Here is a 26,627-nt window from a genome sequence, read left to right as displayed (position 1 = left end):
TTTATGATTTGAGGACAGCCAGGGCTGGGATGTGTGGCCAAAACCCCCTTTTCCAGCAGGTTTACACAAACCATTGTTCCCCTGGTGACTCAGTGCATCTGCTGTTACCCAAACACCCAAGCCCTGCCTTCAGCACCAACTGCAGTTCTAAAATCTGTTCTGCAGCCTTGTTACCTATTACACCACCATGAATCACTCCCTCCCTAATTTCCTTCCCATCCCAACACCCACTTGAGCTGAATGAAGAGATTAACCTATAACCCCAATGATATCACCCTCACCAGCTCCAGTTAGAGACAAACATGAGCTTAGGGCAGTCCCAAATCCCTGTTCTTTGTCCTGGCAAGAAAAATCCCTGCTGAAATGCCAGCTCACACCAGCCCCCAGATTATTTGGGTGCCCAAATTCCTCCATTGCTCTGAAAATGAAATGCTCCCACTGCTCTAAAATCCCTCTTTAAATGACATTTCATCCCAAATACTCTGGGAAAATGCAAATAGCAGCACCAGCTGTTTTTGGACACACTTCCATACCCCAAAAGCTACAGAAGTGGTCAGATTCAGGCACAAAGGAGCAGCAACTCCTCAGAAAATCAGCAGTCACAGGTGCAGGAGAACTATATAACCTGCAGCTAATCTGGCATTTTTAATGATGTTCTTACACCACACAGAATTTTCTGTCGTGTGCAGGGCCAGAAGCTGGACTTGGATGATGCTCCTGGGTCCCGTCCACTTTCACTGATCCAAAGATTTGATCATTTTAATATAATATAAATTGTCTGGAAATTTGATTTCCAAACTCTCTCACTCCATATCCAGGCTGGACTCATACTTCTCTTCCTTCTGCAAGGTTCCTTAATCAAATTGTTTCTTTAAAACCCTTCAAAATTTTATTTTCCTTTCTCTTAAAGGATCATTTCAGATCTCTCAGTCTGGCCCTGGCAGTAACACACTTACTGTAACAAAAGCAAACTAAAACAGGCTCTAGGAGAAGAAAATTCCCATCTTTATGTTCTAAACTGCCCAGATGTGGCACCAAATCCCCTAAAACATCTGTCCCACTGCTCTCCTTACCCCCCTTCACTCTCTCCATCATCTGTGTTGGGATTCCTTGAGCTGGTGGTGAAATAAATGGAGCTGGAGCCTGTGGAGTCACTTCTCTCCCTGAAGGGGAACTTCCTCCGGCGACCCACACGCTGGGTTTCTTCCAGGTGGGCCCTGCAGGGACAGAAAAAGGAAGAGAAATAAACATTTGGTGGTGAAATATCTGCTATTTCCCTTCTCCTCTCCAGCAGACTCCACCCAATTCCCTTTCCAGGCAAAGAATTCACGAGGTGGTTCACTCCTGTTTATACAAACTCAAATGGAGCTGATGGTGTGTTCTGTATAATATATATTAATATTATATTTATTTGTTTATTTTAAAATATATATATTATATATTATACTATATATAATTATATAACTATATACGATATATTATACTACATATAATATATATTATACTATATAATATACTATAATATATATTATATATAGTATAATATATCGTATATAGTTATATAATTATAAATATAATATACAATGCATCTAATATAATGCATACAATGTATCTAATATAATGCATTCTATAATATATATTATATAATATACAATTATATAATATATATAACGTATCATATATAATTAAAATTATATATATAATATAATAGAATGCATTTTTGTATTATGTATTAATGTATCATTGTACAATAATATATATTATATATCATATCTAAAATACATATAAAATATATATAAAATACATATATAAAATATATATAAAATTATATATATAATTATATATAAAATACATAAAATATTGCAATGTTTTATATATTATATTTTATATATTATAATATGGTACTTATTATATTTTATATGTCATAATATATTATATATTATTATGTATTATAATATATAGTATAGTATCTATTACATATATATTATATAATGTATATTGTATAATAGATAATATATAGTTATATAATATATATTATACATACAATGTATAATTATATGACACATACAATATAATATAATGTATCTAATACAATATATATATCTGCAGGTAAAGCAAATCCTCCTGCATGGACAACCCTTACAGAATCCATAGATGGGATGTCCATCCAGCCCCTGCATCAGGGAGTGAAAGAACAGATTCAGACTGGAAGAGGGGGAAATTTAGGTTGGATTTAGGGAATGGATCTTTCCCTGTGAGGGTGGTGCAGCACTGGAATGGATTTCCCAGAGAAGCTGTGGCTGTTCCATCCCTGGCAGTGCCCAAGGCCAGGCTGGATGGGCTTGGAGCAGCCTGGGCTAGAGGAAGGAGTCCCTGCCATGTGTGGGTGGGCTCTGAGGTCCCTCCCAGCCCAGGCATTCCCAGCCCCAGGCATGCTGTGCCCGTTTCCCAGCACAGAGGGGCAGTACCTGACTTCATCCACGATCTCCACCGCCAGGTCCTGCAGGCTGTTCCGCAGCTCCTCCACCTCCTTCCTCAGCTCGGCCACGTTCCTCACCACGAAGTCCAGGCGCTCCAGCAGCTCCAGCTGCTCGTCCTGCCTCAGCAGCAGGGGGCTGGGCACGGCTCCATCGGCTGCATCCCCCACCGGGAGCAGCGCTCCACGCACGGGAACGGGCACGGGAACGGGCAGGGCCTCGCCTGCAGCACAGCACAACCAGGGTCACATCCCAGGGAAAGCATTCCAGGGGGAGGGAAATGTGCATGGCTCTGCTGGCAGGGGATAAAGGGTTTGGTGTTGGTAGGGACACCAAGGGGATCAGCAGCTCTGCTGCAGGGAAAGGCTGGGAGAGCTGGGATTGTTCAGGCTGGAAAAGAGAAGGCTCTGTGCTGACCCAACTGCCCCTTGAGGGAGTCTGAAGGAAAAATGGAAAAGGAGTGATAGGACAAAGGGGAATAACTCCAAACTAGAAAAGAGGAGATTAAGATGGGATATTGAAAGGAATCTTTCCCTGTGAGGGTGCTGAGGCCCTGGTAAAGCTTGCCCAGAGCAGCTGTGGCTGTGCCATCCCTGGCAGTGTCCAAGGCCAGGCTGGATGGGGCTTGGAGCAGCCTGGGATAGTGGAAGCTGTCCCTGCCCAAGGCAGGGGGTGGGACTGGATGAGCTCTAAGGTCCCTTCCCACCCACACCATTCCAGGATCCCATTATTCTGTGATCACTGTAAAAACACAGTTTCATTTTCTGTTCCCGAAATTTTGCACAGGTGTGGATGAAACCCAGCAAGTTCAGGGTTCCAAACCAGCACTTCTAAAAGCCCAACACCCCAAACCTCACTTCCCCCTATCCTGGCCCCACTCCCCCCTATTCCAGCCCTGCTCCCCCATCCCATCCCATCCCATCCCAATTCTCCCCCACTCCAGCCCCTTGCTTCCTTTTCCAACCCCATTTCCTGCAGTACAACCCCACTCCCCCATTTCAATCCCATTCTTCCAACTCCAATTACGTTTTCCACTCTTCCTATTCCAATCCCATTCCACTTCCTCCACTCCAGCTCCGTGCCCCCCTATCCCACGTGCCCCATTCCAGCCCTATTCCCACCCCATTCCTCTCTATTCCAACCCCACTCCATTTCCTCCACTCCACCTCCAGACCTCCCTATCCCATGTGCCCCACTCCTCTCTATTCCAACCCCATTCCATGTCCTCCATTCCAGCACCACGCCCCCCTATCCCATTCCGGCCCCATTCCTCTCTATTCTAACCCCATTCAATTTTCGCCATTCCACCTCCAGCCCCCCCTATCCCATGTACCCCATTCCAGCCCCACTCCTCTCTATTCCAACCCTATTCCCCGCATCCCGACCCGGCTCCCCCGCCGCTCCATCCCGCTCGTACCGGGGCGCGGCTGCCCCGCCGCCTCCTTGGAGCGGCGGCGCATGACCCAGAGCACGCCGAGGCAGAAGCCGGCGCCCGCCGCCAGCCCCAGCGCCATCCCCAGCCGGGACCCGGCCCGGGCCGGCTCCGCCACCGGCACCGCCATGGCCGCTCCGGCCGCGCGGCACCGCCCGCGGCGCGCCGTGATGGCGTCACTGAGATGCGACGAGGGGGTGGTGCATGGGTGCGTGACGTCATCGGCGAGGCCACGCCCACGGCGGCGCGCGCGTGTGGCGACAGGCGGACATGGCGGCGACACGAACCGGGCCCCGGAGCCGGGCCGCCCTCAGCGGGGGTCAGCGCCCTCACACAGGGCCCCAGTCCGCGGAGTGTCCCGGGAAAAGCCCCTCAAGGCTGCCGGCTGCCACCTGCTGCCACCGCGGCAGCTGTCCCGCCGTGGTGACAACACCTCGGCCCGGCGGCGCAGGGGACAGGGCGGGTGTCCCCACACAGCCCCACGCTCTGTGGGTGCTTCCACTCGCGGGAGGAAACCCCGCTGGGTTCGGGGTTCTGCTTGGAGAGTGATGGACAAACGTGCCCCAAAAATTAGGAATTTGGGGTGCCCAAATCTGGGGAGCTGGGCGGGACAGGATTATTGTAGGGAGGGAGCTGGGCACGGGGCTGGCTGTGGGATTGTGGGAACAAAGCCAGCAGGTTTTGGGATGAGATAACAGATTTTAGGATTAGGTCAAGGAGATGGGAATGACCAATCATCCCAAGCCTTTGGGGTTGGAATTCTCCCTTCTACAGGAAATATGGTGGGTGGTTCCATTCCTGGTGGGATCCCCCAGGAAGAACTTCTTTACCCCAAATTGGAAATACCCTTTTCTGGAAGAGCCAAAGGATTCCTTAGGGAAAGGTGCCAGTCAGGAGAGGGGAAAACCCTCTGTGTGTGCTCCCCACTCCTGGGGGTTTGGGTGACAGCAGGATTTGGGCAGAGTCAAAGAACCTTCTGCCTCCCTTTATCTGAATTACTGGGAGCAATTCCGAGCCAGCCCAGTGCAAGGAGAGCTGGCAGCAGCCAGCTGGGAGCCAGAGGGTGATAAGGTGCTTTGGGATGATGGATGGGATCTGGCTGCCTCCCAGATTTCAGTATCTCCTCAAATTCAATATTAAAATGTTATGTATACCTCTGCTCTCATTTCCTCTTTTTTCCTTCCTATCTTTTTTCCCCAGGAAAGAGCCACATAAGTGTCAGAGCCAGAGCTGGGCAGGCTACCAGAACTCTGGCTAGTCCTTTAATTTCTGGAAAGGTCTGGATTTTATATCCATATCATTCCCTGCATAACCACAGAGCACACATGCCCAGCAGAGGTCCAGAGGGGTCATGGATTATGGGAATTCTGTCAAAATCCAACCCAGCTGGGTGAAATGTGCCCTTGGTGCATTGGGCAACAGGTTTGCACTGGGACAGGAGAGCAATGAGCAAACATTCCAGCTGTTCCAGGACTTGGGGAAGAGGCTGGGAATGATGAAAACAAGCTGATGTTTAACCCGTGGGGGGAGGTATCCCACAGGGAACTCCTGATGGACATACTGGGATCTGTGGGATGTGCTTTAGGAACAGGAGACCAATAGCCTGCGGGGTTTCTTGTATGTCACCAAACCCAACTAACATGTCACTGACAATGTCAATAATAACAATGAACAGCAATAATAATTATAACAACAACAACAATTAATAATTAATAACACAGCAATAATAACGGATATGCAGCACCTCTGCCTGTTCTGATCTCAGGAAATTGAACTTCTCCAATTATGAAGGAATTTAAATCCCCTGTGTTCTGAGATAATAACAGCAGAAAAAGAGATTTTTCCCAAAAAATGTAGGAAATGCTGAACATTCTGCTTCAGGGGGATGTTTGGTCAGACTGTGGGGTGGGAGTGGGAATGCTCTGCAGGGCCCTGCTGCCTGGCTCCTGCTCCACCATTCCCAGTCCTCACCTCCCTCTGTTATTTCCTGGTCCTTTATCTCCCTGCTATTAATTTCCGTTTACTTTGTCTCCCTTATCCATCATCTCCCTGTCCATCATCTCCTGGTTCATTGCCTCCCCGCTCATCATCTCCTGTCCTACACGTCCCTGCATCTCATCTCCTGCTCCATCCTCTCCCTGCTCACCTTCTGTCCCCTCCCGCTCCATCCCCTTCCAGCCCTTCACCTCCTGCCCATCCCTTGTTGGGACGGCAGCGCCGAGATCCCTCGGGATCCCCCGGGTGCCTCCCGTCCCCCCGAGCCCTCCGGTGCCTTTCCCCCCGGCGCCCGGGGGCGGTGGTGGCGGGGCGGGACCGGGGACGGCCCCGGGCAGGTTCCCCCGGAGCGGCGGCGGGAGCGGCGGAGCGGAGATGCCGTACCTGCTCATCAGCACCCAAATCCGCCTGGTGAGTCCCGCTGGATCACTCCCGGGGGTGCGGAATACCGGGGGGTGGGCAGGGACCGACCGGGGCGAGCGGTGAGACCCGCTCAGCCCGCGGTGTCGCCGGTGCGATCCCGGCAGGGGCTGGCCCTGCAGCTGCTGGGGGTTCGGGGGACCCCAGCACGGCCTGTGAGAGTTCCCGGTGCTTTGCTGCTCCAATCCCTCCTGTCCCAAACAGCGACTCACTTGGGAAACTTGAGGCAGGATCCCAGGAACGCCAAAGGGACGGCTCCTCTTGTCCTCGCAGTTGGTTTTCCCTCGTCCCCAAAGAGCCGTTCCAGGGTGGAAAACGCGGCCAAGGGAGTGGGCATGGCTGGGGCAGTGGCTGGGATCAGCGTCCAGGAGCACTGGTGGGATCGCTGCTGTCCCTGCCAAATAAAGCCACAAAATAACGTTACTGCACTGGCAGCAGCCACATCCTGCAGGACTCTGTAGGAGCCCACAGCTCCGTGTTTATCTGGGGTTCCCCTTTTCCCGACATCCAGAAGCCTGGATCTGCTGGTGTGGTTTGGGGCAGGAAGCAGGCAAACAGTGAGACAAGTGGGACAGTGAAAACAGCAAATGAGCAAAGGGAGGGAGTTGTGATGGACACTGCAGTGGATTGGGAATGGGGACATGAGGGGATGCTGCAGCACCAAAGCATCTGCTGGCAGTGGCGTTTGGGATTGTACAAATTGATTGAGTGATTTTGGACGAGGTACAGGAAGGGACACAGGGGTTATGGCACTGGAGGGAACAGCCTGGAGCAGCAGGGCTCAGTCTGCCCTGCAGAGACTTTGGAAGCTCTGCTCTTTACCAAAGGGGCAAAGCAAACATTTCCAGTGTGAAACCTGGCATTGAGCTGAGGCTGGAACCTTCCCGGGTGAGCAGCTGCACCTTCCTGGCAGCGGCTGGGACTGAGGGAACAGGGGGTGGCTGTGTCACCTCGTGTCACTCACCACTCTGTGCCTGTCCCACAGGAGGCTGGGCCCACCATGGTGGGTGATGAGCACTCAGATCCCCACCTGATGAGCATCCTGGGGGCCACAAAGAGGAGCACGCTGGGCAACAACTTGTAAGTCCTTCTCCCCTTATTTTCCCAAGAAATGCAGAACATTTTCACTCCTGGAATTCCCCACAGCACCTTCCAGATGTAGAGTTAATCCCAGGATTCCTATGTGTCCTGTTAATGAGGAAATGCTGCCTGATATTTCACTTGGTTCTCTACTTTCCTTTGCTCTGACCCTGCTTTAGCACCTGACCCCCCTTTCCTCTCTCAGTGCCATCCCTGTCTTGCTCTGCCTGTGTCTTTCTTGGTGCTGAGACACCAGAATGCTCACCCAGTTCTGTCCATCCATCCCATCCCATCCCATCCCATCCCATCCCATCCCATCCCATCCCATCCCATCCCATCCCATCCCATCCCATCCCATCCCATCCCATCCCATCCCATCCCATCCCATCCCATCCCACTCTCCAGTGCAGCTCAAGGCTTCACCTGAGCCAGCCCTTCCCAACAGCTCCCAAATCTTTTCCATGGGCAGCTGAGCCCTGGGGTTGGAGCTGTTTCCCATTGTGTCACCCTGACTCCAACCCTCCACTGGCATGTTCCCAAGCTGGGGATGTTTGACACTTCTCCATGTCCCCACCTCTGGCCACGCTGAGTTTGACCCAGCCTTTGGCCAAGTGCTGCTCAGAGATGTGACCAGCATCTTCCTCATGGTTTGGCTCACTTTCTTTTTTTTCTTTTTTTTTTTCCTTACTTGATATCTCACTTCCTGGTTTGCCCTGGGGTGGGAAAAAAAAAAACAACCCAAAACCACAATGGCAAAGCGAAACAAACCCCCAAATGCAAAAGAACTTGACAGAGAGGTGCAGCTTGATTCCTGCTGTGTCCTGTGTGCTGTGGTGTGGAGTAGGAGAAGGAGGAAAGGGAGGAGTAGGAAAAGTAGGAGGAGGAGGCATTAAAACAAAAAGTGCATCTCATCCTAAATGTTCTCCACCTTCCATCCATGAAGCTGGGAAAACCCTCCTACTCAGCACCAGCCTGGCCAACACTAAGGGCTGGATCCTCGGCTGCTGCAGCGTTAAAAACCTGAGTGGGGTGGGAAAAGTTAATAATAAGGAGATATAAAATATAACTATTGAGTGCCCCCCATCCCAGCTGCATTCCTGGGGGTTTGCCGGGCTGATCCCTCTCCGTGCTGCTATTCCCAAGCCCGTGGGTGGGGCAGAGATTGGCAGCAGCGCCAGAGTCGTGCTGCCACCCGCCGTGCGCAGCCCGGAGTTACGCAACGGGATGGGAGACCGAGAAACACAACAGGCTCCCAGGAGGAACTGGATCCTGAGAGATTTGGGCAAGGATCCTGGGATTCAGGTGGAAAAGGAAGGCAAAGACAGATAAAAGCCTCTGTGGTGCCTGCCCCAGCAGCTGAGGGAGCTACAGCACTGTAAGGAGCAGAAGCTCCACATTCTGCCTGTTCTGGGGAAGGGATGGGAGCTTCCTATGGGATCGCCCTGCTGGATTCACCACCTTTCGCTCCTCCCCATGGCCCGGAGCGTTTTGAGCTGCTCTTGCCCCACCTGCTCCAGTGTCACAGCTGGGAACTCCGCTGTGTCCCTGCGGCACACCCCTGCAGGGCATCCCTGCGGCACAGCACGTCGCTCCGCACTGCTCAGGCACACGGGGGAAGTCCCCTGGCTGGAATGTGGCTGCTGGCACCGCCGGGAGCACAGCCACGTGCCAGCCCAGCCGCCTCCTCCAGAATCCCAACCACAGCTGGGAGCTCCAGGATCTGCACTGTGGCCAAGCAGGATTTTCCATCCCAAATTCCTTCATGAGCAGAGCCTGGCTATGGATGCTGCAAACTCCTTTCCTGCAGCACCTTGGGCCCAAGAACTTTAGCCATGACCTTGTAGGGAGCCTGAAGGAAAACCTCAAGCAGCACAGAGCTGCTGGGAAACTGGGATGTACAGGTGAAGCTGAAATCCCTGTAATGAGGGAGTGCACGGATCCTGTTCCACAGCTCTGCACAGACACACAGCCCCTCATTAAGTCCCACAAGGTGTGGGGAGCAGGGATGTGGTGCCTGCCCTCTCACTCGGGGTCAGAGACCTTGGGGCAGCCAGGTGGGGCAAGGGTTGGGATGGGATTTACCTGGAAGAAAAGGCTTTGCAGGTATCCCAGCCCTTCCATCCCGACTGGATGCACATGGAGACAGCAGCAGATCTGATACCCACGGTGTGCATTCTTCATTTCCCTCAACACACAGCTGGGATAAAGCCCTGGGAACTCTTACCTCCTGCTTTTAGCTCAGCTACTCAGTTTTTTAGGTTTCTACAAATCCCGTAGTATTCAGAGGAAGTAGCCTCTGCTACTTCCTCTGAATAGTGGGAATAATATTTACTAGCTCCCACTGCGAATCTGAAGGCTATGTGGCAACCCTCCTGGAGAAAGAACAGACTTCAAAGACACTTATAATAATGCACATTATCTTTACACCACATCTATAATTACAGCCAAGTACAGTCTGTCTTGAGAAACTGGAAAATCTCTCACATCTCAGGTTATTTCATGCTTTAAAGCACTCCCAGCTCCAGCATGGGTCTGAAATCCAAGCAGGAGAAGCTTTGGAAAGGCTTTTGGATCTTTTTTTATCATTATTAGTAGGAAAAGCAGGAGAAGCTTTGTTCAGGTGCCCAAACAGGATCCCCAGTGATCCTGCAGCCCATCATTATCTGCTTATCCAGCACTGTGAGTCAGCTACAGCTGAGCTGCTCTGGGCCTTATCCCAAAGTCATGGCAGAGGAGAGGCTGGCACATCCAGTGCCAAAGGTCCCACTGGCCAGCTCAGCTCAGCTCAGCTGTCCCCAGCCAATTCATCCCAGTCTGTGCCTGGTCTCTTCACTGGGGAGCAGTGTCACAGCCCTGGAGCTTCTGGGATAGAGGGGTAGGAATGTGGGACACCTTCTGCTCCAGGCACACAGCCAGCACAAACCACTGGGGAATCAGAGCTGGACAAGGATCCCAGTGTGAGCTCCCAGGCACTGCTGGAACAGAGGAGCTTGGGCCCACCTTGCCTGGCACATCCATGCAGGATGGATGACTACTGGCTTTCCAAAGGTTTCCCACCTGCCTGAAAGCATCACTTTGTTCCAGTCCCCAAATTCTAACAGTCTCTCAAACCCACCCATCTCACAGACATACTCTGCCATGGGTAGAGCATTGAGATTTCATTCCTGAATCATTTCTCCTCTCTTCCTCCATGAATTCCTAGGTATGCTAAAAATGTGCTCACTGTGTTTACCTGTGAACCCTCTGCTGCAGGGTCAGCCCAGTTACCGAGCAGCATGTGGCTCTGGACACCAGCCCCTGAGCCACATTCCCATTCAACCTGATCCTTCCCTCCTGGACAGGATTCCTGTGGTTTGGCCCCTGGGGCTGTGCCTTCCCCCGGGGTTAACCGAGGCCCTGTGTCACACACGCCTGTGCCAGGTGTGGCCGCTGGTCTTAGAGGGATCAGGAGCGAGGCAGGCTCACTTCCAGCAGGAAATCCCCATCTCTTCCTCCCCAGCTCACCTCATTCCTATCTCTCCTGGCTGCAGCTGTGAGTACTACGTGAACGACGCTCCGCGCGTGGTCCTGGACAAGCTGGAGAGCCTCGGCTACCGCGTGGTCAGCATGACCGGTGTGGGCCAGACCCTGGTCTGGTGCCTCCACAGGGAATAGCCAGGGAGAACCATGCCTTCCACCTGGACCACATCCTGCTGGAGATCACCTTAAAGGACTGGCAGCAAACTTTCCCCCTCGAATTCCTTCCTGTCCCAGACTCCAGGCACTCGGGCAGGGGAGGAACGGCGCAGAGGCAGAGCTGGACCCAATGGAATTTTGCCATCCCTGTTCTGTTTCCCGAGAGCAGGGGAAGGAAGGTATGCCCAGAAGCTGGCAGAAGTAACAGATGGCTCCAGCTCTGCCTTCAGTGGGATGGCAGTCTGGCAAATTCCAGCTTTTTACATTTTAATCATGCATTCAGCATGCCCTGGAGGAAGCTCAGTAACAGCCCTGTTTGCCTGCCTTCTCCTGGGTCAGGGGGTTAGGGAGGGACAGCAAGCATGGACACCATCCCATCTCATCCCTGAAATCCAAGAGGGAACCACTAAACCTACTCCCAAGGCTCTGAGAATCCCTTCCCTTGGCAGCAAGGCCCACTTCCATCTCAGCAGCACCACAGAACTTCCAGATCCCAGACTGCCATGCAAGCCTAACATGGGATTCCCAAAATAACACAGAAAATGGTGTTGTGTGACTATTCCAGGTGCAGGCCCTAATCCCAACACTGCTGGAATGTTTGGGACTGTGAATGGATCCTGCTATGGGAGTAACACCAATAAAACATAATAAAACATTGCTCCAAAGAGACCAATGTCCTGCTGTGGGCTGTTTAAAGCTGTTGCCAAGTCCCTCTGAATGAGCTTTCAGGAATTAAAATCTCCAGGCTTTGGTGTTCTGAGGGCACCTCTCACACCTTGTCCCATGGGATGGGGCAGCTGCTCTGGGCACACACACTGACAGGGTAACACCTGCACTCTGTGAACCTCAGGCAGCGATTCCTTCCCCAAACCTGGAATGGGATAAGGTCTGCAATCCCTGGGAGTTTCCATTCCCACAATACCTTTAGAAAAAAGGAGGTTTATTGACTTAAATAAAGAAACAGCTCTGAGGGGATGAGGGGTGGGAAGAATCCATACTCTCATGCTAAGTGTGGGACTTTTCCTCCTCGTCTTCCCGCTGGAGCTGCTCGATGAGCTGCTGCCTCTCGGCCGCCTGGCGCATCCTCATCATCACCAGGCTCTCGTAGTCCCGCTCCGACACCACCGATGCCTGGGAGGGAGCAGGAAAGACAGACAACCCATCAGGGGCAGGACAGACTCCCAGAGTTCCCCAAAACCCCCTCACAACACCAGCATTCCAGGCAGGAAATGGTTTGATCCCACAGAAATTGGGTGAGGTGGGTGAAAGCTGCCTGGCTACAGGAAATAACCAGGAATTGTTATTAAAATGATTATTAAAAATAACCAGCAATGACTGTGGTTGGTAAGGAAAGCAGGACAGACATGGAGCCAGCATTCCATGAGGCTGAATGGGGAATTATTTTGGATTACAAGATCACTCTGCACCTACAACGTTGGTGCCCGAAGTCCAGCATACACTTCACCTGTTACAAAGGCTAATGCCATAAAAAAATCAGTCCTTTGTGGATGAGTCACGGAAGTGACTAACTTCCAACTGCCTGACAACGCTGAGGCCTTGGCAAAGGTTGCCCAGAGAAGCTGGGAAGCTGTGCTGCCCCTGGATCCCTGGAAGTGTTCCAAGCCAGGTTGGACAGGACTTGGAACAACCTGGGATAGTGGAAGGTGTCCCTGCCCTGGGATGGACTTTAAGGTCCCTTCCCACCCAAACTATTCCATGATTTTTCCACCACAAACAATTCCCCGATTCTAAGCAGAAGCAGAAAGAAAACCACCAGGGATGTTCCCAAACCTGACACAGGAATGGAAGAGTTTCCCAAAGCTCCCAGAGCCTCCCTGCTGCGTGTGGCAGCAACTGTCACGTCAAGGCAGTTGATTGCAGACTCTGCCTAATGAACGTGGGCAGCAGATGACAGCTGCTCCGGTGCTTTGGCGCTGCTCCCAAAGCCATTCCACACTAGTAGGTGGCCGTGCTATTTTGGAGGTATGAAAGCACTGCAAGGCTTGGAAACATCCAGCTCATTCCTTGACAGTTCAGGTGGAAATAAGAGTTTCTTGACAGAAGGTGAATGGGAAAAAAACCCCTTAGTATTCCTTTTTCTAGGAAGCGGGTTAATTGGTGATCACAGAGAATCACAGAATCCCAGAATGGTTTGGGAGTGAAGGGATTCCAAACATCATTTGGTTCCAACCTCGTGCCATGGGCAGGGACACTTTCCACTAGCCCAGGCTGCTCCAGCCTGGTTTTGGACATTTTCAGGGATGGGGCAGCCACAGCTTCTCCAGATATTGAAGGATTTCTTAGGAAGCAGAAGGGATACAAAGGCAATAGAATGCCTAAATAAATCTCTGCATGGAAATATGGGCGAGTGCAATTCCTTATTCTTATCCTGTGCCAGCAAAGTGGTTCCTCCAGCTGCAAGGACACAATGAAAGCCCACAACAGATAAGGAACATCAAGAGGGAAATTAAGAGTCTAATTGGTGTCTTAGGAGCTACCTAAGCAAAATGACCTTTGGGTACTGGCAGCAGCAGTGTCTGAGAAAGCACCGATGGTATCAGCAGCCCTCAGCCAGGATCCTTCCAAGTCCCATCCACCAACCCCAGGAATTTGCTGGGCTGGATGGAAGAGGCTGCCTGAGACTTGTGCAGATGAATCACCCACACAAACCTGAAGCCCCACCTCATGCTGGGATTATAATTTAAAACAGCCAGGAAATTATTTGCAGCCTTGCTTGGGAGCTCTGCTGACACAAGGAGCCCTCGGAGTGGCAGGAGGAAGAACAGCCTGATCTCCAGGTGGGCTCCCAGCACGTGCTCCCGGCTGCCTGAGCGTGGGCTGAGGCTCCACCACTCCACACACCTATTTCCTGCAATCCTGGCAATTACCAATGGAGTGAAACCCAGTTTCTGACGTGGCTGACTCAGCAAGGGCTTGGCTCAAAACAAACACATCCACGCAGGGAGCCGCAGCCCGGGAAGCAGCGACGGGTGGCACATGAAGGGACGGCGGCGGCAGAGCTGGGGAGTTTTGGCATTCTGGGTCCAACCTGGCTGAATTCCTGGACTTCTGGCTGAGTTCTTCCTGGACTTGCTTCTTCATCCTGGTCTCTGAGTTCTCCAGCAGCTTCTCCTCTCCGCTCCAGGGCTCCTGGCTGCTCCAACAGAGTGTAAGTCTCTCCTGCACTCCGTTCTCCCAGCGTTGTCTCCTGCACTGTCGCTTTCTTCATCCCCCTTCTCCCGTATTCCCTGGGTTCCTTCGGTGGGACTGAGTCACCGTCTCGTTCCCAGCCACCCACGGCGCTTTTCCGGCGGTGCCCCTCCTCAGAAGGTGCCTGGTTACCATGGCACCCGAGTGCCCTTCTGTTCTAGATGCCAGATTAGATCTGTTCTCATGGTGACTGTGCCTCTGCTGTTCCCCACCAGCCCGGAGCCGCAGCACACGTTTAACGAGCTCGCTCACACACCGCCTGCCGCTCCTCTCCACTCCAGGGGGAGACTCCTTCAGATCCCAGACAAGCCGAGTGCTCCTTGCCACGGCGTGGAGTTTGCATTTCCTGCACTACCAGCCTCTCTGTGCTCCTTGCAGCTCCAGGAACGGGGCAGGAAGAGGTTGATCCTGTTGCGTGGCTCTCTGCTGATCCCTGGGCTCCTGCCTGTGAGGAGCCAGCATTCCTGCTCCTCGCTGCCTTTCCTCACCATGGATACTTGGCGCAGGGGGTCCCTCAAGTCCACCACCTTCTTCCGGCGCTTCTCCCTCAGGAGGCACAAAAAGCTGGGCAACCAAGTCATCATCCTGAACCAGAACAGCCACACTCTGGACACGGACGGCCAGAAGAGGGAAGGCTTGAGGGATCTGAAGGACAAGTCTGAGTACCTGTCCTGTCAGAGCGAGCAGAACCTGGCCAAGGCACAAGCCCCTCCCAAGCCTCCCCGGCTGTACCTGGACAGTTCCAGCTGCCCCAACATCATCGACCGCACAGATTCCCACTCCGACCTCTCCTTTTCCGACGCCGCTCCGTACCACAAAGGCACTCCCACGCACAAGGACCAGGCTACGGACCACGGCACCTCAGAGGCAGGTCTCCCCAGCAGCACCACTCTTCCTGAGCTGGCTGACCCCTTCCTGTCCTTCAAAGTGGATTTGGGGCTATCTCTCCTCGAGGACGTGCTGCAGACCCTCAGGAAACAGAACCCGAGGGATTACGCCATTTGAAGGTATTCTTTGTCCATCACATCCCAGTTACTCACTGCTGCTGCCAGTTCCTCCCGTTCCAGCAGGAGGAAGGATACTGGAGCATGCCCGTTGTGTGTGGCCTGTTTTGTTGTCCTCGCCTCACCCACCACAGAGCATCCCTGTCCTTGCCAAGGAATCCTCTGGAGCAGAGCTCTGTGCTCAGGTGAGAGCACCGTCTGCTGTCTCATGGCCAACTTTCCGCTCTCCACCCCGGGAATTTCCCACTCCGGACTGCGCGTCCCATCCTCAGGGAAGACTGGCACTTCTTGGGAAAGACTTATTTTGGGGATGTGACACTGTGGGGCAGGGACACACAGGGATTTGGCATGGATCACTTGTGGAACAGCAGGCAGCCTGCAAGGAGGCAGCAGCACTGCACCCCGAAGCCAAAGCTTTGAGGGCTGAGAGACGGGAACTGGGGCTTCTCCTCCCACCATGTTTGGATGTGAAAGCTCAAAGCTGTTCCTCCGTTTTTTCTCTTCCTCTTTGTGGGTTTCTTTTCCCTTAACTCCAGTGCAGGTAGCACTCCCAGCCAGGTAAGCATCCAAGTAGGCTCCTGATACAGCACCAGCAGTGGATTTATCCTCCTGGCAGAAGAGGTGTCTCTGACACTGCTGCCTCACGCATGCACTGAGCTCCCAGCTGTACAGACATAGAAGAATAAATGTATCTGTGACTGGAAGTGTCTGGTTGCCTCATTTCCTTGGGAACAAGCCACAGAAATCCCAGGCACCAGGAGCACAGGGTATCTGGAGTGGCCCAGGCCCATCCTCCCTGGCACTGCAGGGTTTTATGGTGGGGGTGGGACACCTGTGTGGCTCTGAGGGAAGGACAGAGGGAACAGGGACTTGATTTTCCCCTGAGGTGAGCTCAGGGCAAGACAGCAACAGCTGCCCACCCTGAGCTGGACAGTGGGAAAGGCTCTGCCAGGCTGAGAACATTTTGGGCAGCACCAGGACAAACTGCTAAAAGAAACTACCAGTTCTTAGCTTTTTGACTATTAGGGCTCTTTTAAAAAACAATTAAAAAACCTCCATGCCCCAGATCACCAGGAGCTTTGGAAGTGGCCACAGCAAAGTGCAGGGACACTCCAAGGAAGGCACAGCTGCCTCTTACCGTGTGAGATTCACCTCCCAAAGTCAGATAATATGAAATAAACCCTCTGAAACCTCTGAAGGAGCTTAGAACAGGTACAAGAACACCAGGCAGGAGGCTTTTCTCAGGGCTGAATGGCTGAGGAGCCCTGGCAGGGAGATTCCAGTGCAGGAGCAGGGAAAATCTTCCCAAAACTGAGCACTGCATGCTGTTGGAATGGCAAAACAAGCTCTCTGCAGCCACTGTGTGCTTTGAACCATCACACAGCCACTGCTCTCAATAGCCTGGAGTAATGGTGTCCAAGCCACAGCTTTTGAATTCCAAGGGCAACTGGAGCCTGCTTGGCTGCAGCAGCTCTCCAGGAACTGCTGCACAACGTGCACCTGTTTCTGTAGGAGACAACAAAGCTGTGGAAAATGAGCAGCTTCCACCTGGGAACTGCTCCCAAACCCCCTGCCTGGGGTCTGGCTGTCCTTTACCCGTGGATTTTGGCTCTCAGGTCCTGGCTGGCTCTCCCAGGCAGGGAGTACTGGCTGCCTGTCCCAGACAGGGAGCAGAGGATGAGTAGTGAGCGTGTTGCCATGAGAACACTGCAGGCTTGGGCTGTTTCCTGAAGCAGAGCAGCAGAGGAGCTGCTTTTGCACAGAGTGGGAACAAACTGGGGGTGGATTCAGACAAAAACAGAGGGGAGGAGTGAATAGGAAGCAAGGGCAGCTTAAATCAGAATGAGGTAAGTGCAGCCTGGAAGCAAGAACGTGGAGCCTGGTGCCTGGGAAGCCAGGCTGGGTGTGAGGGGAAGAGGCAGAGGGAACAGGGATCTGGGAGCTCACTCTGCACACTCCTGAACTGGAGAGCACAAACTAAGTCAGCTGGAAGCAGATCAGCCAGGAGGAGCTGCAAACACATTGCAGGTTTTAGGAGCATCCCAGTGGATGCAGCAGGAGGATTTGGGGAGGGTCTGGAGTGGGAACAAGGAAAAACAGGAAAGAGAGCAGCTAGGAGATGCAAGGCTGCAGTGCAATCCCAGAAAGTGCAGCTTCCTACAGCTGAAAGCAGCAGAGAGGACAGCAAAGCACCAGCTGTGCAGCTCCTGGGCAGGATGCAGGTCCCTGGCAGCAGCTCCTCAGCACTGCCAGAGCCAGGTGGGATTGAGGAGCTGTGCTGGGCAGAGGTGAATCACCAGCACTGTGTGTGCTGCTTTCCTGCTCTCCCTGCTGCCCCACCACACTAATCCTGCACCGCAGGCAGACGCTGCACTTCCACACTAACAAGCTCTGGGCATGGAAACAGGCCAAGACAAACTCAGGGATCTGAACCCACAGAAGCTGGAATCCACTACCAAAGCTCCAACTGCACCAGCAACCCCCTTGGTAGGAATGAGCCAGTTCACACTCTCTGCTAGTGAGAAATTCTCAAATAACATGTTTTGGATTCTGCTTTTTGTCCCAGTTCCCTTCCTAACACTCTGGAGACTCTCCTGTGGCTGCAGGGCTCTCCCTGGTCCTACATGGACAGGATAACAATCAGGGGGTTTGATGCATAATTACAAATAATATAAATAAAATACTTAAAGAAACATCAAGAGAGTGAATGCACTGAACTATCTCACAAGCTTAAAATATTTAGGGAGTGAACACACAAAAGGGTATTTAGCTTGATATTGCTCCTGCAGATCCTAAGAATAGAGGTTTGCTTCCAGCACTGAAGCTTCCTCCTCCTGGGAATGCAGTGAGCAACCAAGACTCTCCAAAGGAACTTTCAGCAGCTCTCACTCAGAGGATTCCAAAAATCCCATCAGAATGGCACTGGAGGCTTTGGGCTGAGCAAGGAACATTCTTTGTTCTTCACTTGAGAGGAAGGGAATGTGTGAAGATGCAAACAGCTCCCAGTGTGCTGCTGCCCAGGCAGGAGGTCCTTTAGAAAGCCACTGATCCAGCACAGAAAGGGCTGCTGGGAAAGCCAGGCCTGGCCCCAAGAGCTGCTATCTGACAGCACTCTGAGATGTAGGTTGTTCCAGGATTTCCATCTCCTTACCTGTGAGCTCCTGGGCTGGCTGCTGCTGTCGGGGAGGACGGTGCTGGGGCGGCTCTGGGGCTGGCCCTCCAGCCAGGAAATCTTCAGGGGGTTATTTAGCAGGCCAACCTCATTCTTCACAGCCATCTCCTGGCAGGGAAAACACCCTTCCATCACCACCTGAATTTCAGAGCCCACTCCCTCCCCTCACAAGTCCCTAAGAATCATGCTCCCATCTCAGAATGGCCTCAAGGCCAAGCAGGGCACAAGCAAGACCTGTCTCTGGAAGTGTCCAAGGCCAAGCTGGAAGGGGCTTGGAGCAACCTGGGATTATGGATGGTGTCCCTGCCCATGACTGGGGACTTGAAATGGATGGTCTTTTAAGGTCCCTTCAAATCCAAACCATTCTGTGGTTCCACTCTGTAAGATTTTAAGGATCTTTCCAACCCAAACCATACCATGACTCAGATTTCACAGCTGCCCTACATGAGAAGCACCTCTATGGTCCATAGCCCTGCCAGCACTTTTGATATACAGGTCACACACAGTTCTGGGGGGTTTTATCATTTGGATATGAGTGAAAGAAAAGCTAGCAAGGAAACTCTCATACAGCCCAAGCTCATGGAACTACTGAAATTCAGGATAACTGATGACTTTTGCTCCCACAGCCACATGAATTATTATAACTCACAGTGAGTCAAGACATTTTGGTTTGTTTTTCACTGCAAATGCCTGTTATCACCTCCAAAACACATAAGCCCAACTCCAAGGCATTTCACCTTCAGAGGGAGCTGAGTAAGTGCTCAGTGCCTGATTTTTAAGGCAGTGCCTCCTCCCTCAGCCTGTTCCATGCACAACCTGTTTATGTGCCTGATCTCTGGGTTTGTGCCTGCAGCTGTGCCACTCCCTCCGTGCCTTTTGACTCTCATTACCCTTCTCCACTGCCATAATGACAGGGCAGTGTCCTGGCTGTCACCTGTCCTGTGCCACCCCCAGCACAGCCAGCAGGGGCTCTGCACACTCACAGCTGCCTTCACCGTGGCAAATTCCACCACTGCACTGCCACTCTTCCTGCTGGAGATCAACAAATTGAGCACATCACCATACTGTGGGAAGAAAGAAAGGAAGGGAAGTTAATTACAGAGCCAGGGGAGATGTCAAGTTCAGTTCTCAAATGAACACAAAGAGAAAACATGTGTTTTCACAGACATGAGGCTTGAGCTGTCACCATTTCTGTCCTGCCTCCACTAATCCCACATTTCTGTCCCTCCAGGAAATAATCTGGGAAGGCATGGAGCTACACACTTAGCTCCCAGTGCAAGAGGGCTGCTGAGCTCAGAGGGAAAGGAGGCCAGGGTGGGATTGATCAGAGCAAAGGCCTGTCTGTGCCTGTCTCTGCACTTGCCACAGCAGGGATCTGGAGTGCTTCAAGTGAAGGATGAGTGCACCACAACCACAGAGCCAGACTAAGTGGGCAGGAGGCATCCAGTGGGAAGAGCTTGCAGTTGTTCTACTGGGAAACAGCTCCCAGCTTAGGGATCAAAGGATCCAACTTGGTTCAAAGGTTGGATTTGATAATTTAAGAGATCTTTTCCAACCTTAATGACTCCACGATCATGCTGATGAGCTCTGAAAATTGCATAAGAAAGCTGAACAGGGAAGGAAATTAACCACTCCAGCTTACAAGGGCATGGAGTGACAGGACACAGGGAATGGCTTCAAACCAGCTCTTTAGTTCAGATTACCTGTTCAGATTAGATTAGGATAAAATCCTTCCCTGTGAGGGTGCTGAGGCCCCGGCACAGGTGCCCAGAGAAGCTGTGGCTGCCCCATCCCTGGAAGTGTCCAAGGCTGGGTTGGACAGGGCTTGGAGCAACTTGGTCTAGAGGAAAGTGTCCCTGCCTGTGGCAAGGGGTGGAACTGAATCATTTTTAAGGTCCCTTCCCACCCAAACCACTCCATGATTCTGTGATATGCAGCTTCCCAGAACTCACTATTCTTACAGCACTGGGATCAGGGGAAGACCCAGTAACACACAGGGAAGAGTGTCAGACAGGACCTTTTGCAGGATCTGCAGCAGCACATCTTTGGAGTATCCCCCTCCAGTTTCATCTTCCTTCCTGCATTTCCACCTGAGCTGGGGAACAAACGGCAGGAGTTAATTTTTCCCCTTTGGATGTGCTGCCAGCAGCTCCCACCCCCCTGCACATTCACCACGTCTGCTATTTCCAGCCACACTCCCAGGCCTGCCAAGACAGTGATCTCAGCATGGGAGTGAGCACAGGGAACAAACTGTTTGGGGAACAGGGAGAAACGCTGCTCACTGGAATAAAAAAAGATCGCACTTGAAAGGATGCTAATGGCTCTGCCAGGGTAATTAGCAGATGTTCCCTGTGCTTAAAGCACAGACAACTCAATCCCAGGCTCAGAAATCTGGAGCAGACAAAGAAAAGGTGACTGAGGAAGGAATTCTAACAGTAAGGACAGGGGACAGGAGCTGTTCACCTGATGATGCAAATTCCATGGAGCAGAATTCATACATCCCAGTATAAAAAAAGATGTGCCAGCTCACCAGGGTTGAAATGTCCCTTCTGTTTTTCCACCATGTTCTATCAGTTTTCACCAAAACACAGCTTTTTAAGGATGTCTTACCTTGAGCTTAGGAGTTATTTTGCATTCTGCTCCATTTCTTTCCTGCTTGCCTAAAGAGAGAAAAAGCAAAAAAAAAAAAAAAAAAAGATGGAAAAGATGGAAAGGACACAGGTGAAAATTCCTCAGCATTTTGCACAAATTTTTGTTCCCTGAGAACATACATATGATGAAACACTTTGGGATTTCCACTGGACCATTCCAGTCCCAAAAATCTCGTGCAACAGGAACTGCAGCACAGACTAAATACTCCATGGCATCATTTTTCCCTTTTAGGAAGCTCAGACTTGCCAGGATCAAGGCTAGAAACAGGTCAGCAAAAACACAAAGCCGGAGACATGTTCTGAGGCATTTTTCCCTGCAAGAAGGTTGGAAAAATTCAGGGTGGAGAGCTGCCAAAGAGCCCAAGGCCACGTGCAGGTGCTCCCCGTGCTCACCTCGGCTCTGCTGCTCCCTCTCCCGGCGGATCTGCTCCCTGACCAGCCTCTGCTGCTCCTCCAGCTGCCGGGAGCCCTCCTCCCGCAGGCGGATTATCTGCGGCACAGGGAACACAGCACGGGCACCTGAGGCACACAGCCAGGGCTGCAAGGCCACCTGGACACTTCCAAGGACAGCCTGAGCCTCACACACATCTCCTGGGACACCCCTCCTGCCAGTTCCCCTGGGCAGCTCCAAAAGGAGCAGCCTGGTGTGGTGGAAGGAGTCCCTGAGCATGGCAGGGGCTGGAACTGGATGGGCTGTAAGGTCCCTTCCCACTCAAACCATTCCAGGATTCTCTGATTCACAGAGCCTTTTAATCCCAAAGGTTGATGCACTGCTCTCCAGAGATTTTTTGCACCTGCTTTTAATCCCAAAAGTTAAAGGACTGCTCTCCAGAGATTTTTTGCACCTGCTTTTAATCCCAAAAGTTAAAGGACTGCTCGCCAGAGATTTTTTTGCACCTTGAGACGAATCGCAGATTTGTCTTTACAAACAAGCTGTGGGTCTGCTGGTAGATAAAACCAGCACTGGGAGATAAAAGAAACAATGGGAAGGATTCTATTGACTGATGAATGGAAAAAGATATTTGCTTTTACAAATAAATTTTAGGTTAGCTGAGAAATGAAATTAGACATTGAAAGATGAAAGACACAGTGGGGAAGAAAAACCCCTAAATTCTGTAAGAATTTTAAATTAAAAGGGAGGGTTGTACATTAGAGGGAAATCTTTGGTATCAGGTGTATTGGGGAGTCTGTACCTCTCAAGTACCTCAGCAAAAGGGGAAAGAGAGAAGAGAGATGTAGCTGGGAAATTAGGATAAAAAGGGAGGCTGCATCCTCCAAAAATTTGAGAGACCCCAGGGGAATGCCCCATGGCCTCTTCCTTTATTGGAATAAAGTCAAAGGACTCCTCTGTCTCCTTTTTGGACATAAACCTCTAATGTTTGTGGATTAATTTTCCTGACAACCTCATCTCATGGATGAAATGGATGGAAATACTTCCAGCAATTCTTCTCAAAAACAGCAGAGAGAACTAAGAATTTATCCTTACTTCTTCTTCTAATGATCTGGTTATCCTGATCTCCTCCTCTTCATTCTCCTGGGACTGGGCTTCCCGTTCTCTGGCCTCAAGATCTGCAGAGAAAGAAACAAAATTCAAACAATCCAAAGAGAACTTGAATTTTCCCTGCTGGCCAGAGGAAGATGGATAGATCACACACCAAAGGAGCCTTAGCAGTCCTCCACCCCCTAATTCCCACAGCAGGACCTAATTCCCTCCTTCCCAGAGCAGGACCACCCCAGCTATGGCTGTGGGAGGAGATTCCAGGTCTACTGCACTGTACTAGGGATGAAGAAACCAGAGTCATCCTCCATGGATTGACCCCAGTGGAAGGAGAAATGCAAGCAGCCAGCTAGGGGAGACCTCAGGAGAAGGTGAGGGCTTGATTTTTCTCACCAAGCTTTACTTTCTTCCTCTTCTCATCGAGTTTCTGTGTCCTTGCTGCAGCCTCCTTCTTCGCCCTCCTCACCCTGTCATAGGCTGCCTGCCAAGGAAGCAGCACAATAGTGGGAAACTACAGAAACCAGGAGAGAAACTGGAAAACAGGGAATACAGTGACATCAGGGACTGAAACCCTGTCAGCAGGGCTGAAGCATCTGCTGCTTCTTGGATTACAAGCTTTGCCAGAACCTGAAAAGAGGAGCTCATGTTTTTAGCTTTTATCACCTGGAATCAACACTTTTCCCTCTCCTGAGCTAATTTGGAGAGAGTTCCTTCTTCACTTTTTGGTTTTATCCTTTCCAGGGACATTTCCAGGTTCTTTTAGGCCTTGGGCAGTGGGTTCTCAGGCACCTGCTCACAGCCCCAGAAGGCTCTAAGCTCTCCTGTGTCCCTCAGACAGCAGAGCTTGGAGCCTCAGGAATTGCATCCAGGTATTACTCATTTGTCAGCCCCAGATGATGCCATGGGAATTTGGTGTTCCTCAGTCAGGGATGGTGTTATGAAATGGGATATGCCCCAGTCCAGCACATTATTAAAGGCAGAATCTCAGGGCAGAGCTGCTCCCAGCAGCAAATCCCAAACATCACCTTTCTCCAAGCTTCTACCTGGCACCTGAGATTTGATCTTTGGGAGAAGTAGGGGGAATAACACCTGAGATTTGTATTGAAGGAGCTCTGTGAGAGCAGGACAGGCAGGATTACAGTTCCCAGCACCACCCCAAAATCCCACCCTTGCCCAGGGAGCATCCTTACCCTGGCTGCTGCATCTGTGAGCACGGCCAAGGCCTGGGACAGCTGGTGGAAAATTTCCGCTGGGAACAACAAGAAAGAAGGGCAAGATGAAGGAAACCAGCTGAGGGACCTGGGGAAGAACCAGGAAAGACAATTCCTGCAGGAAGGTCTCTCCAAAGAACAAACATCACCTCTGCAAGAACTCTGTAAGCTAACCTCCAGACTCAACTCAAAGGTGATACACAAACTTGAGAGTAAATAAAGAAACAAAAAACTGGGATTGTTTCATTTTCAGAGAAATCTTGGAACACACAAACTTAATTTTTCTTACTGATCATTTTTATTTTGGGTTGCAATATCTCCTTCTTGCCACATTTATCTGGAGCTCACAATTTCATTCTCCCTCTCAGTCCTTTTCCTTCAACAAGAAGTCCTGCTTATGTTGTACTGGAAGTTGTTGCATTACAGCCATGTATCCTTTAAGAGTTTTTCCTCTTGTCCCATTACAAGCATTGGCAAATTGTATTTATTTTTTATAAAGATTAATTATGAGTCTTGACACACAAAATACATAGTAACTGCTAATTCTACAACTTCCATCCACAGCAATCCCTCCCTGCAGGCAGCTGAAACTCCCCGTTGCCCACAGATAAAAGGATTTATGGAGTGCTGGTGAAGTTTGGACTGTGAGAGATCCAGATCAAAGCAAAGGTTGGGAAGGTTTGGAAGGCTGCAGCTGTAATTCCAGCACTGACTTACTGCTGGTGTTTCTAAACCCAGCAGGGATCGTTCAGCTTTAAAAAGCAAAGTTAACACCAACAGGAGGAACACATCCAGGGACACCCACCCAGCCATTCCCTCAGCACTTAGGGAAGCAGAGGCACTTCCAGGAGCCTGGAGAAGGGAGAACAGCAGCAGGAAGAGCTGCCCCATCTCTCTCACCTGCCCGGGGGTTGTCGGGGTTCTTGTCCGGGTGGCAGGTGAGCGCCTTCTGCCGGAACGCTGTCTTCACCTGCAGGGGCCACACTGGGGTCACTGGGGAGAAACTGCTTTGGCTCTGCCAAAAAAAGCAACCTGGAAACCCAAAATAATCCCTGTGTGCAAGGGAAACCCGCTGGGCTCGGGACGTGGGTGTGTCTGGAAGGAGCTGGAGCTTTTAAAAGCTGTTTTGGCTTGCAGGTGTCTTGTGTTGCAGGAGTTAAACTTCAGGTTAAAAAAAATGGGAGAGGGGAAAAAAGGAGGGAAGGGAAAAAAGGGGAGAAGGAAAAAACAAAAATAGAGAAGGAAAAGGGGAGAAGGAAAAAAAAAAGGGGGAGAGAGAGGGAAAAGGGGGAGAGGAAAAAAATAGGGAGGAAGGAAACTGAAGAGGGGAAAGGAGAAAGGCAAAAGGAAAAAAAAAAAAGGCAAAAGGAAAAAAGGGGAAAGGAAAGGCAAAAGGAAAAAAAAAGGCAAAAGGAAAAAAGGGGAAAGGAAAGGGGAAAGGGAAAAAGAAAGGAAAGGAAAGGAAAGGAAAGGAAAGGAAAGGAAAGGAAAGGAAAGGAAAGGAAAGGAAAGGAAAGGAAAGGAAAGGAAAGGAAAGGAAAGGAAAGGAAAGGAAAGGAAAGGAAAGGAAAGAAGGGGGAAATGAAAAAAAAATGGGGGAAGTGAAAAAACCCAGAAAGAGAACCAAAAAGAGGGAAAGGGAGCCGAAAAAGGGAAAGGAAAACAAGAGGCAAAGGAACACAAACGGGGAAAAGAAGAGAAGTGGAAAAAAAAATAAAAGAGGTAAAGAGAACGAGAAATGGGGAAATAGAGGGAAAAAAGTGAAAAGGAAAAAAAAGGGATGGGGGGAAGAAAAAAAGGAAGGCACTCTATCCCACTCTCAACCAATTCCCTGCTATACGAAGTGGGAAAAGTTGTGTCCCGGCCCCACCTGGTGGACAAAGCTCCCGGGATTGGGAATGTGCAGGAAAAGCCCTGCAGATGGTCCCACCTCCTGCACAAGAGTCCAGCTGAGGGAGAGGAGTCTCCTCGCCGGGCTCCAATCTCCAACCTCCCATTTCAGCCCGGAATTCCTCCCCGGTGTCCCTCCCAACCCCGCTGTGTGCCATTGGGCAGCCATTCCCTTTTTACCCTGCTATTCCCGGCCCTTGGCCGAGCCCCTCTGCAGCTCTCTCAGAGATTCCTTCCTGTGTTTAGTATTGACTAACCAAATAAACTCAATTAAAAACCGCAAACGTGTAATTACAACCCTACAAAATTAACTACGTGACTTCTGGGCGCTCGGACAAACGTCTGACAACAGGATTTTTGGATCAACACGGGAATTTCCCTTCTGGAAGCACATAAACAAAGCGAGAACACGTCCCAGACCAACCCCGCAGTTCTCTCCTCCTCCAAAGGCGGGTTCCGCCCCGCAGGACTGAGGGGTGAACTGAGGGAACGAGGCCAATTCCAGTAAAAGCGGGATATGACAACGCCAATATCAGCACAAACGGGATTTTTCCGTTTTCCAGCCCCGGTCCCGCAGCAGCGCTCGGAGCAGCCCCTCGAGAGCTCAGCGCCGGAGAGCAGCACCGCCGCTCCCGAGGACACCAGGAAAGGGATGGAGGGGAGAGAAGGAGCCAGTCCCGAACTGTCCGCGCCCCTCACCTCCTTCTCGGACGCCTTCTCGCCGATCCCCAGCAGCCCGTAGAGGTCCCGCTCCAGCAGCTCCTTATCCACCGCCATCTTCGCGCTTCCCGGTTCCGCTCCTGGCGCCGCGGTCGCTGGGAAATGCAGTCCCCTCACTCCGCCGCGGCACGCGCCGTCCAGGAAAGTTGGACTACAAGCACCGTGATGCACCGCGTGGCTCCAGAAGACGGG

General features: G+C 51.3%; 4 protein-coding genes across 8 annotated transcripts in view; 2 read left to right on the top strand and 2 right to left on the bottom strand.

Moving 5' to 3' along the window:
• Positions 1–4,045, bottom strand: part of RMDN3 (regulator of microtubule dynamics 3) — a 21,056-nt gene extending 17,011 nt beyond the window's left edge. Inside the window, exons 1-3 of the mRNA XM_064715325.1 lie at positions 3,895–4,045; positions 2,469–2,700; positions 1,074–1,217 (exon numbers count right to left, since the gene is read on the bottom strand). Coding sequence (XP_064571395.1) covers positions 1,074–1,217; positions 2,469–2,700; positions 3,895–4,039 — 521 coding nt within the window. The 5' untranslated portion in view covers positions 4,040–4,045. The remainder of the gene's footprint in view (positions 1–1,073; positions 1,218–2,468; positions 2,701–3,894) is intronic.
• DNAJC17 (DnaJ heat shock protein family (Hsp40) member C17) lies at positions 2,592–26,627 on the bottom strand. Of its 5 annotated transcripts, XR_010440610.1 has the most exons (13): positions 26,415–26,622; positions 24,726–24,795; positions 23,805–23,863; positions 23,008–23,095; positions 22,603–22,685; positions 21,510–21,606; positions 21,076–21,125; positions 20,483–20,560; positions 19,449–19,529; positions 18,445–18,573; positions 12,078–12,210; positions 6,537–6,718; positions 2,592–2,700 (listed from the first exon to the last, which is right to left on the bottom strand). XR_010440610.1 is itself a non-coding variant. In XM_064715327.1 (11 exons), exons 1-11 carry the CDS (start codon positions 26,490–26,492, stop codon positions 12,085–12,087), a joined length of 939 nt encoding a protein of 312 aa, XP_064571397.1. In that variant the 5' UTR covers positions 26,493–26,622; the 3' UTR covers positions 12,003–12,084. The 5 variants fall into 5 exon arrangements, 2 of the variants coding, with proteins under 2 accessions (XP_064571397.1, XP_064571396.1); XR_010440611.1 differs by lacking the exons at positions 2,592–2,700; positions 6,537–6,718 and having other exon boundaries at positions 12,003–12,210; positions 19,400–19,529; positions 26,415–26,626; XM_064715327.1 differs by lacking the exons at positions 2,592–2,700; positions 6,537–6,718 and having other exon boundaries at positions 12,003–12,210.
• On the top strand, positions 4,191–11,748 carry GCHFR (GTP cyclohydrolase I feedback regulator). Its single transcript, XM_064715329.1, has 3 exons — positions 4,191–6,315; positions 7,310–7,404; positions 10,935–11,748. The coding sequence occupies exons 1-3, from the start codon at positions 6,280–6,282 to the stop codon at positions 11,056–11,058; spliced, it is 255 nt and encodes an 84-aa protein (XP_064571399.1). The 5' UTR covers positions 4,191–6,279; the 3' UTR covers positions 11,059–11,748.
• C5H15orf62 (chromosome 5 C15orf62 homolog) lies at positions 14,473–15,997 on the top strand. The gene has a single exon (XM_064715328.1). It carries the CDS (start codon positions 14,473–14,475, stop codon positions 15,292–15,294), a length of 822 nt encoding a protein of 273 aa, XP_064571398.1. The 3' UTR covers positions 15,295–15,997.

The sequence above is a fragment of the Zonotrichia leucophrys genome, chromosome 5 (assembly GCF_028769735.1).
Source record: "Zonotrichia leucophrys gambelii isolate GWCS_2022_RI chromosome 5, RI_Zleu_2.0, whole genome shotgun sequence".
NCBI lineage: Eukaryota > Metazoa > Chordata > Aves > Passeriformes > Passerellidae > Zonotrichia > Zonotrichia leucophrys.
Note: the sequence above shows the minus strand (reverse complement) of the source record. Positions and strands in the feature narration are given on the sequence as shown.

Excerpts from the sequence above, each read along its gene's own strand:
- GCHFR (XM_064715329.1), top strand. The coding sequence starts at position 6,280 with ATGCCGTACCTGCTCATCAGCACCCAAATCCGCCTG. Across the intron at positions 6,316-7,309 it reads TCAGCACCCAAATCCGCCTG|GAGGCTGGGCCCACCATGGT; the intron begins GTGAGTCCCGCT and ends CCTGTCCCACAG. Across the intron at positions 7,405-10,934 it reads AGCACGCTGGGCAACAACTT|CTGTGAGTACTACGTGAACG; the intron begins GTAAGTCCTTCT and ends TCCTGGCTGCAG.
- C5H15orf62 (XM_064715328.1), top strand. The coding sequence starts at position 14,473 with ATGGTGACTGTGCCTCTGCTGTTCCCCACCAGCCCGGAGCCGCAGCAC.
- DNAJC17 (XM_064715327.1), bottom strand. The coding sequence starts at position 26,492 with ATGGCGGTGGATAAGGAGCTGCTGGAGCGGGACCTCTACGGGCTGCTG. Across the intron at positions 23,864-24,725 it reads CCCCGACAACCCCCGGGCAG|CGGAAATTTTCCACCAGCTG; the intron begins GTGAGAGAGATG and ends TGTTGTTCCCAG. Across the intron at positions 12,211-18,444 it reads GCCAGCCCAGGAGCTCACAG|GCATCGGTGGTGTCGGAGCG; the intron begins GTAAGGAGATGG and ends GCTCCCTCCCAG.